Source organism: Mastomys coucha, unplaced genomic scaffold (assembly GCF_008632895.1).
Source record: "Mastomys coucha isolate ucsf_1 unplaced genomic scaffold, UCSF_Mcou_1 pScaffold18, whole genome shotgun sequence".
Taxonomy (NCBI): Eukaryota; Metazoa; Chordata; class Mammalia; order Rodentia; family Muridae; genus Mastomys; species Mastomys coucha.
In genome coordinates, this window is record NW_022196900.1 from 97,524,459 (window position 1) to 97,535,062 (window position 10,604).

General features: G+C 51.7%; 1 protein-coding gene and 1 long non-coding RNA gene across 2 annotated transcripts in view; one reads left to right on the forward strand and one right to left on the reverse strand.

The window, feature by feature from the left end:
* Padi2 (peptidyl arginine deiminase 2) overlaps positions 1-9,649 on the forward strand; it is a 41,732-nt gene extending 32,083 nt beyond the window's left edge. Inside the window, exons 12-16 of the mRNA XM_031379294.1 lie at positions 639-783; positions 2,690-2,783; positions 4,855-4,940; positions 7,350-7,478; positions 7,930-9,649. Of these exons, the coding sequence (XP_031235154.1) occupies positions 639-783; positions 2,690-2,783; positions 4,855-4,940; positions 7,350-7,478; positions 7,930-8,163 (688 nt within the window). The 3' untranslated portion in view covers positions 8,164-9,649. The remainder of the gene's footprint in view (positions 1-638; positions 784-2,689; positions 2,784-4,854; positions 4,941-7,349; positions 7,479-7,929) is intronic.
* Positions 5,794-10,604, reverse strand: part of LOC116096945 — a 12,022-nt gene continuing 7,211 nt past the window's right edge. The window contains exons 2-4 of the long non-coding RNA XR_004121162.1: positions 8,080-8,235; positions 6,480-6,587; positions 5,794-6,211 (exon numbers count right to left, since the gene is read on the reverse strand). This is a non-coding gene — a long non-coding RNA (uncharacterized LOC116096945). The remainder of the gene's footprint in view (positions 6,212-6,479; positions 6,588-8,079; positions 8,236-10,604) is intronic.

Genomic DNA, 10,604 nt, shown 5'->3' on the forward strand with positions numbered 1-10,604 from the left:
CCTGTAAATGAAAAGGAAGAGACAAGCCATGTCTCACAGGCATGCATCCCTGGCTCCTTTGGCTGCCCACAATAACTGTACTCTCAGCCCAGCCAATGAAAAAGCAGATTCTGCTTCAATCTACACATTGCACGGAGAGAGTGAACAGCTCAGGTCACCCAAGATTTGAGTATCGAGTCCCTCTGACCCACATGGAATGTTCTTTTATCTGCAGTACATGAGCAATGACCATTAGCCCACCCTCCCCCAACTCAGGGGTCACATGCATTCAGCAGCCACTTCCTGTGCCTCTTGTCCCGCCTCCAAGATGATGGAAGTCTCAGACACTTAGTCCCATGTTGAGCACGGAAGCTGGCTGCAGCTGCTTGCTAGCAAATTCCTGGGCCAAAGACTGAGCTCTAAGCCCTCTCCGCATTGGTGTTAACAGTACCCGTACCCTATTCTGGCCTGGGACACCCGTGCCTTCTGCCTGTACCAGGGTCTCAGGTCTGCAGCTCAGGGTCCTACTGCACCCTTGCTGGCACCCAGATCTGGCCTGGGTTCCAGATGCTGAACGTCTCATCTTAGGGGGTGCTCCGGTGCAGAGGCACAAGAATAATCTGCTAAAAGGCTCCTCTTCTTCTCCAACCTTGTGCTAGGTCTGGAGGCAGGAGGATGACCAAGGTGGTGCGTGACTTCCTGCAGGCCCAGCAGGTGCAGGCCCCGGTGGAACTCTACTCCGACTGGCTGACTGTAGGCCACGTCGATGAGTTTATGACCTTCGTCCCCATCCCAGGCAAAAAGGTGAGCTGATCACCCAAGACTAGAATGAATTGCATGGCCAAGAGTCTGAGCACTGCCCGGACTTGGCGGCAGAGGGTGGGATCTAGAGTGAGGAGGGAGCCGCTTAAGTTGGTTTTGTAAAGTTGTGGCTATGGCGGGCAATTTTAAACCCATAAATCCAAGAGATCAATACTTCCATGTGTAAACAGTATGAAAAATATGTTATTTTGTGTTGCACATACCTGTTCCTGTAGGTGTGTGTGTGCATGTGTGCGTGTGTGCGTGTGCGCGTGCGTGCGTGTGTGTGTGTGTGTGTGTGTGTGTGTGTGTGTGTGTGTGTGTAGGGGTCAGAGGTTGATGTCCAGTGTCTTTCTCAATTAATTACCATTGTCTTTTGGGTCTCTCACTAATCCTGGAGCTCGCCAATTGACTAGGCTTTGGCCAATAACTCCAGGGAGCCGCTTCCTCGGCTTTCCCCTCCCCCTTTGCCTTAGTCACTATTCTACTGCTATGACAAGACACCAGGACCAAGACCAGTCTTTGTGAAATAAGAAAACATTTGCTTGTGGCTGGCTTAGAGGTTCTTAGGTTTAGTTCATTATCATCATGGCGGGAAGCATGGTGGCACACGTGGTACTGGAGGGATAGCTGAGAGCAGCATCCTGGTGAGCAGGCAGAGAGAGGGAGGGAGAGGGGGAGAGAGAGAGAGAGAGAGACAGAGAGACAGAGAGACAGAGAGACAGAGAGACAGAGACAGAGACAGAGACAGAGAGGGACCTGTGCAAGGTCCTGGGCCTGGTGAGGGCTTTTGAAACCTCAAAGCACCCCTCTGCACCCTCCCCCCTTCCCCTCTACACATGCACCCCCCACACCCCAGAAACACACTTCCTTCAACAAGGCCACGCCACTTTATCCTTCTAATCCTATCAAAGAGTTCCTCTCTCCCTGGCATTCAAATATAGGAGCCTATGGGGGGTGTTCTTATTCCATTCTCCGAACTCCATTCCCGATGAGATTATACTATAGTGCCTGGCTTTTTCTCCCCCAAAGTGCGTGCTGGGGACCCAAATATATTCAGGTCCTCACACTAGTGCAGCAAACACATTGCCAGCCATGGCGCCTCCCCCCACACACACACACCACCACCACCACCACCCCGTGTAAAAATTATCATTTTCTATCTTTTCTTTTTCTTTTTCTTTTTCTTTTCTTTCTTTCTTTCTTTTTTTAAAGATCTATTTGTGTGTGTGAGTACACTATAGCTGTCTTCAGACACACCAGAAGAGGGCATGGGATCCCATTACAGGTGGTTGTGAGCCACCATGTGGGCGCTGGGAATTGAACTCAGGACTTCTGGAAGAGCAGTCAGTGCTCTTAACCTCTGAGCCATCTTTCCAAATCCCCGCGCCCCCTTTTTTTTTTCTAGCCAGGTCTTCCTCTTTGACTCTCACAGCCCACCTCAATTTGGACTAACTATTCATGCGCTCAGCAGTCACACCCAGATAATGGCTGATCGGTCACAACGGTCCAGGAAATGTGGTTGGGCTGAAGGCTCTGAGGCAGAACGTCCTCTTTGAAATGAAAGGACTGGCTGCCTCTGTGTGTCCTCAGATTCTCTGCAAACTGCCTGTCCCTTTGGAGAAGCCCTTCCCTGCCACCATCCCAGGCCACTTTTGGGCCTGTACTTTGACCTGATGATGTTGCCTGGGATACAAAGGAGACACAGTCAGTCAGTCCTAAGACAGACAGACCTTCCTAGGAAGCCAGCGGCACTCAGCTTGGAAAGCACTAAGTGCTGGGTAGCCATAGCTCTAGTCCCTCTGGCATCCTGACCCCTCCCCCTCCCCCTCCCCCAGCCTCCCTTCCCCCAGCCTCCCTCCCCTAGCCCCTCCCCCCAATGTGCCACCCACTGGGGCATCTCTTGCAGGAATTTCGGCTGCTCATGGCCAGCACCTCCGCCTGCTACCAGCTCTTCCGAGAAAAGCAAAAGGAAGGCCATGGGGAAGCCATCATGTTCAAGGGTAAGCTCTTCGCAAGAAGCCCCACAGAGCTCAAGAGGACCTTGTCTCTGAGCACCCAGCTGCACCCCCAAACCCAAACCAAAGATCACGCATGGCTGGGAATGCAGAGTTGATGGAATGCTTGCCTAGCATGCATGAAACGCTGGGTTCGATCCCCAGCACGGCATAACCTTGCCTGTGATTCTAACACTCAGAGGCGGAAGGGTCCTAACTTCAAGGTCATGTGACCCTGTCTCAAAAGGGAGAAGGGTAAAGTATTTCTTCAGAACTAATATTAGATAGGGCACCAGACCTAGAGTGGGACCAGAGGACCCAGACGGTCACGTGATCTGCACCCAGAAGCTTGTGTTTTCAAAACAGCCAGATGGACGCCAGGACCTTCTGAGATGGTCATGCACTCTTCCGCTAAGCCACATCCCCTTCTGTTGTACCCCATCCACCCACCCACCCCCCACCCCACCCCCGAGAACAGTAAAGAGGGGAGAGAAAGGGTGCAATGCTGGAGGCCCAGGAAGGGAAGTGGTTTCAGCTTACATCGTGCCTGCAGTGTCTAGAGTAAGGCTCTGTATCCCTCCTAAGTGGGGCAGACCCAGGGATGAGTTCTGTACCTGAATTAATCATGAGAAAGAGAATCAGCTGGGGAAACCCTGCCAGCCAGCATGGGGAGAGATATCCACACTCGTCTGCAGCTTGCTGTGGTAAAAGTAGACACAATGTATCGGTCATTGTTTCTTACCATCCAATACACTACATTGTTGTTAATAATCATGGTTTTTTTCTTAAATTTCTTTCTGCCACAATGTAGCTTAGTATCCTGACATTCATAGTTTACTGATTAATGCTTATGCTGCTGTCCTGTGCCCAAGGAGTGGGACTGGAGTGTTGGCTGTGTCCAGGACAGATCCACATAAGACTGCCGTCCTCTCCAGGCAGCGGTGGCTCACACTTTTAATCCCAGCACTCAGGAGCCAGAGGCAGGTGGATCTCTGAGTTCGAGGTCAGCCTGGTCTACAGAGTGAGTTCCAGGACAGCCAGGGCTGTTACACAAAGGAACTCGGTCTTGAAAACTAAAACAACATGGATGGATGGATGGACAGATGGACAGAGATAGACAGACAGATGGCTAACACTGCTGTGTTCTAGCCTCCTGATGGCGAGTTTTTTTCCGGCTTGGCAAGCATGAGGCTTGACTTTCTTTTCCCTTCTAATTTAAGCTTGCCTCAAATACTGCCCACTCACCCCATGGTTAGAAGTATTAATGCCATAGGGTCACAGGGAGGACTGTGGTGTGGTGGCAGTGCAGGGGCAGGGTCCCACAGCCCTAGTCTCTTTGGTGCTGTAACACAACAACTCTGGGCCATGCAGAGAGCTGACAGGCTATTCCTAGGTCAAGCAAAATTAAAATATAATGATTGGTCTTAGCACTCAGGAGGCTGAGGCAGAAGATTGCAGGTTCCAGGCCGACCCATACTACAGAAAAAACAAATAGTAATAATAAAAGGAAAAATGTTAATCAAATACTCGAGGCTGCTGTGTGGGGAAACTTTCAAGAATCATGGAATCTCTGTGACTCAGTTTCCCCACCTTTAACAGTAGCAGCTACCTCACAGGAACACAGGGAAGACTGTCTGGGGCAGACGGCTAACTTAATCCACATTAAGCATTTAAAAGATTGCTTATCTAGTGTATACAAGGTCCTGGCTTCCGACCAAAGAACAGACTATAGGCACTTGGATGTCACTAATCTGACCTAGGCCTCCAGGCTATGGAGCTGGAGTCAAGACAGGCTCTCTCCAGGGCAGGCACTGAGTACCATGGGAGGGTTGTTCCACCCTGGTCAGCTGCTAACGTTCAGATGGGGTACTCGGGTGTCTTTCCCTTCTGCCGGAGAGTACAAGGTGCCTACACCCCCTCCTGGCTTAGATGGTACGAGGTCATCCCTCTCTCTGCCCCCTTCCCTTCTCCTCTCCCCACCTCACTCCTACCGCATCCCCCCACTGCCAGCAAGTAGCTCAGATGGGACACCCAGGCAGGCACCTGAGATTTACTGTCATCCTCTGACCCCCCACAGGACTGGGGGGCATGAGCAGCAAACGCATCACCATCAACAAGATCCTGTCCAATGAGAGCCTCACACAGGAAAACCAGTACTTCCAGGTACAGGGGTGGGGGGTGGGGGGACGACACGGGAGGGAGGGCAGGAAGGGGCGGCACACAGGTCTGTCCTCTTGGCAAAGGTCAGGGGCTTGGGGCTTCTGGCCCAGAGAGACTTCAGCAAACACTTGCTGGATCTGCTTGCTGTGTGTCTGTGCCAAGAGCAGCAGCGGGCTCAGGGAGTGGTGAGCCCAGCAGGAGACAGGGAAGCAGTTGTACCTGTAGGCCTAGAGTTCTACCAGACAAGGGCTCGGAGCAGACACTCCCCTTAAAGTGACCTTTAGCTTCAGACTTGCTGCCCGGGACCGTGGTGGCCTGAACCCATCCCTCACTCTGAAGCTTTGGCAACTCACACATCCCTGGGGGCAGTATGTGGGCATGACACTCTGCTTGAGTCTTTTTTTATTTTTTATTTATTTATTTTTTTCAAGACAGGCTTTCTCTGGATAGCCCTGGCTGTCCTGGAACTCACTCTGTAGACCAGGCTGGCCTTGAACTCAGAAATCCGCCTGCCTCTGCCTCCCAAGTGCTGGGATTAAAGGTGTGTGCCACCCCCGCCTGGCTCTGCTTGAGTCTTAAAAGTTGCACCAGACATTAGACCCAGTACTCAGGGGAAATAGCTCTACTGGTACAGCTCCCACCTTAACAGAAAGAAAGCCTTGGATTCCAGGTCACAATGACCTAGGTTATGCCAGGAGCTGGTGGAGCTGAGTTCAAGGCCAGCCTGGTCTACAGAGTGAGTTCTATGACAACCAGGGCTACACAGAGAAACCCTGTCTCCAAAACAAAACAAAACAAAACCAGAAAGAAAGAAAGAAAGAGAGAGAGAAAGAGGCAAAAACAGACTGGAGGTTGGCCTCAACAGACTGGACTGTTTACTTAAAACGGTGAGGGCAGACACAACAGGAAAGGGTTGTCTGCGGAAGGAGGACGGCGTTCTTGGGATTTATATAGGAGGTGAAGTGAGAGGGAAGTTAAGTGCAACTTAACTCCGGTTATGATTATGTGCAAACCCGAAGTTTCTCTCTCCCGGAGTTGTTTGTCTAGACATGGCGTGCTTTATCTTTAGAATCTGCCCTGAACTTGCCATCAGGTTGTGGGTCACAGTGAGCAACTGAGTCAGGCAATGGAAATGAGGGAAGGGGCAGGAGTCCTTGGTCAGGGTTGGGTGGAGTTTGTTCAAAGCCCTGTGGTTGCGTGGATTTCAGGCACAGGCTGATCAGGGCGTCACAGGTGCTAGCTCTGTTGTTCCGTATGCACGGGTACCCTCGTGGCTGTGAAGGTTCAAAGGCTCACATAAATACCTGCATAGCATCCTCGAAAACAGAGGGATCTTAAATGCCCTGCAGCATTTGAACAGGACCCCGCAGCTCACTCTGCCTTGGGGGTCAACCTGAACTGATAACCGTGGTCAGGGAGTTTCCCAGTACCAGTTTGCTCAGTCATGAGTCATTGTAAATGGCATCCCACCCCACCCCCTACCTCCCGGGGTTAATCACTGAGGTGGGAGAAAGTGGCAAGGCACCACTAGTTAGCTCTCACCTAAAGGTCAGAGAAGTTGGTACAACCCAGCCACTCTCTGGAGCAGGGCCCGCTGGAGCTGAGCCAACGCCTCGTTGGGGCTGACCTCTGACTATCCCTCCATGATCCCTGTAAGAAACAAACACAACACACGCACACACACACACTGTAGTAAGAGCTCTGGAGAAACTTTGTATCAAAAGCCTGGCAGTTTATCTTGCAACTTTACAAAGCCCAGATGGCAGGTGCAGTGATTGACAGCGGAGGCCCCGCCCCTCCGGCTTTCCTCCTTAGCTGAATAAGCAGGAGAGCGGGCGGGCGCAATCCTCCCGGGTCACCTGGGTCTCTGCCGCTTAAGTGTGTCTGGTTGTCAGCCGGGACTGTACTGAGTTCAGTCTCTGTTTGACGCCCCGTTTACAGTTGTCAGGAACATGGCTGTCACATCTGCTAGTTGTAGGCAAGCTCAGCTGCTAGCTATTTTCTACTGCAAGGTTAAGTTGTGGGGTGTGGCTAGGCTAACAGACCTTGGGGTGTAGCTAGACTAGCAAGCATTAGCAGGAGTCTGGTGTTTTCCGTTCATTTGTAGCTGTGCCTCAAGTCAGTTTTGAAAATGGACCATTAAGCCAGGCGTAGTGATGCACGCACGCCTTTTAGGCCTAGCACTTGCGGATCTCTGTGAGTTCAAGGCCAGCCTGGTTTATATAGAGAGTTTCAGGACAACCAGAACTACAAAGAGAGACTCTGTCTCACAAAAAAAAAAAAAAAAAAAAAAAGGATGGATTTTTCCCCCACCCCCCTTATTCCTGGTGGAGAGCTGCTGAAGGTGACAGGGATACCAACTAAGCAAGTGTGTGTCCCTGACCTCAATGCTTCCTCTTTCCCCTCCCCCAGCGCTGTCTGGACTGGAACCGTGACATCCTGAAGAAGGAGCTGGCACTGACGGAGAAGGACATCATTGACCTGCCCGCTCTCTTCAAGATGGATGAAGAGCGCCAGGCCAGGGCTTTCTTCCCTAACATGGTGAGATACTCCAGCCTCAGCCCCTCGTGCCACCCCCAGCAGGGTGCAGCCAGCGCCTGAGGGACCAGCTGAGTTGCTGTGTGACCTCACCTCTGGCACTTGCCCTCTCTGAGATCCTCCGTTCCCTGCTAGGGGTGACATGCCTAGCCTTGCTCTCTTACTAGGTGTCCCTCTGCCCATTACAGATAGGAGAGTGCTTGGCAAAAAAAATCTCAGCACAAACCAGGCTTAGCTCAAAATCTGTGCCTCAGTTTCCCCACCTCTAAAGGAGGATCCCTGATAACATGTCCTACATAGGACTGTAACAGGGATCTGAGGGCCTCGACGCCCACCGGCAAACAGTGGCCGCTCCGAGGGCCTCGACGCCCACCGGCAAACAGTGGCCGCTCCGAGGGCCTCGACGCCCACCGGCAAACAGTGGCTGCTCCCTAAGCCCTCGCTCCCCTTCTAGGTGAACATGATTGTGCTAGACAAGGACCTGGGCATCCCCAAGCCTTTTGGACCCCAAGTCGAGGAGGAGTGCTGCCTAGAGACACATGTCCGGGGACTGCTGGAGCCCCTGGGCCTCGCCTGCACTTTCATCGATGACATCTCCGCCTACCACAAGTTCCTGGGAGAGGTTCATTGTGGCACCAACGTGCGCAGGAAGCCCTTCGCCTTCAAGTGGTGGCACATGGTGCCCTGACTGCCAGGGGGTCCTGGCCTTTCCTCCTCCCCTGCAACCTCTGGGTCCTTCCTGTGTCCCCAAGTCCTTCCCCTACAAGAAGGGGGTGGGACTGGGGATATACGTGCCTTGCTGTCCCCTGGAGAAGGACCTCAATGTCCACTGAAGCCACCCCAAGTAAGCCCAACCATCCCCCACCCGAGACTAGCTGGACGTGTGGTTAGTGTACAGAGCCCCGGCAGGGAAAAGCGGGCGTTAGCAAATCACGTTGTCAGACTGCCCCCAGGAATTCTCAGCCTCTACTCCAGGTCAGAATGAGGGGAGAGAGAAGGGGGGCTCTGGGGTCCTTGGCTCTCCCAGCACCCATCTGAGAATCAAGGGAGACCATGAGCGAGGACCAGGGCCAGGGTCCTGGCGTACCTTGGATGGTACCATCACTTCAAGCTCACCCCGCTCCGGGCCTCCTGGTGACTCCCTGCACCCGTTCATTCCTTACAGCTTCCTGTACACACTGCGGGTCCCCACTCCCTGAGGGTCCAATCGTTCAGCTTAGAATCTTCCAGAATTAGGTCTTAAGCAGAGGAGATTTCTTCACTTTCTGGGGGGAGGAGGAGGTCTCAGACTAGCCTCCAGGGCCCAAAGTTCAGTATATGAAGATGTACCTGCCTGTCAAAGCTATTTCTGTTCTTTTACCTGGTCTTCAATTCTCTGGCCAGTCCGTGGGCCTCTCTTCCCATTGTTGTCTATTTTGGACACTGACCCTCCTATTCTGGACATTGCCCTCCAGCAGCTACACAGTTTCTTTGCCACCAGCCAGATCCAGGCCTCCCGAGAGCCTGAGAAGTAGCCGATCTCTCTTCCAAGGACGCTGGCCATGTTCCAGCCTCAGTGATGACTTACCAGCTAGCTACTGCTCCCGAGGTAGAATTTCCCAGCATGCTCTCCCAAGGCCTTCCATCCAGATACAGGCAAATCTATCTCCTCTGCTTCAGTTAGAAAGGCCCCCAGAAGCTGTAGAGATGGCTCTGCAATTAAAAATGCTTCCTGCTCTTGAAGAGGACCCAACCAAGTTCAGTTGCCAACACCCACCACTGTCTGTAACTCCAGATCCAGAGGCTCCAATACCCTTTTCTGGTCCCTGCGGGTACTGCACACATGTGCACAAACCCATACACATAAATAAATTTGTTAGGGTCTGGAGAGATGGCCCAGTGGTTAAGAGCACTTGCTGCCCTTGTAGAGAACCGGGGTTCGGGTCTCAGCACCCAAGTGGTGGCTCAAAACTACCTATAACTCTAGTTCCAGGGGGTCCAGTGCTCTCTTCTGACCTCCAAGAGCTTCATAGATGGGTCACATATACACACTCAAGCACACATACAAGTAAGGTAAAAAAAAAAAAAAACGATACTTAAAAAATAAAAAGTATTTTTTAGAATAAAGAAGGTCCGTTAAGGCCAAGAAGACAGGAAATATTAATTCTATTTTGAAGGATTAAACAGTCCCATTTTGTAACCAAAGAAAGGGCTAAAGACCTACATTCTTTTTTTTTTTTTTAATTAGAGATTTGTTTATTTTATGCATGTGAGTACACTGCAGCTGTCTTCAGACACACACTAGAAGAGTGAATCGGATCCCATTACAGATGGTTGTGAGCCACCATGTGATTACTGGGAATTGAACTCAGGACTTCTAGAAGAGCAGTCAGTGCTCCTAACACTGAGCCGTCTCTCCAGCCCCAGACTTACATTCTTAGGGGAACAAGATTTTAACCTTGGGTTATTTCCTCAGCTATGCAATCAACGGGTTGTACGTTACTGAGCAATGGGCACAGACTTGGACTCTGATAACATAAGCTAGTCATAGACTCGCTTGTCCCCAACACACAAACCGCACATCTACATGGCCGCCTTTCACCCTTGCTGTGGTAGGTCCCTTTGGAACACTACCCAGTATATTCAATAAGCATGCAGCACAAAAGTCACTGCCTTCAAGAATTAGGGGCGTGTCTACAGCAGCATGCCAGGTCAGGCCCCAGAGCCTCCAAAGCTGTCACCCTCAGTCTCTAGGGACAGTGGTTCTTGCCCTTGAGGGCAAAGCCCTAAATCCTGTCTCTTGCTCCAAAGTAGAAAACACAGGCACCTCTCTGGGGGAGCTGATCTGGAGATGTGGGGGTTGTCATGTGTGGTGTTCGGTTAAAGTGGCTTCACTGCTTTTATTTTAATCTGCGGTAGGAGGAAGTGAGCACCTCCCACATGGAGAGCGCTTCTCTTTGTAGATTGTGCTACAATTCTCCCTGGTGGCATTGGTTGTCTCAGAAATTTCTGGAACTCCAGGACTCAGACGCTGCCTGTCCCATCTCACTTACTCGCCCAGTGTGACTTCCCCAAGTGTGGACGCCCCACCCCGTGGACTCCTTGCTCTTCCCCACCCCCACTGTGTTTTTGGTTTTTTTTTTTTTTTTT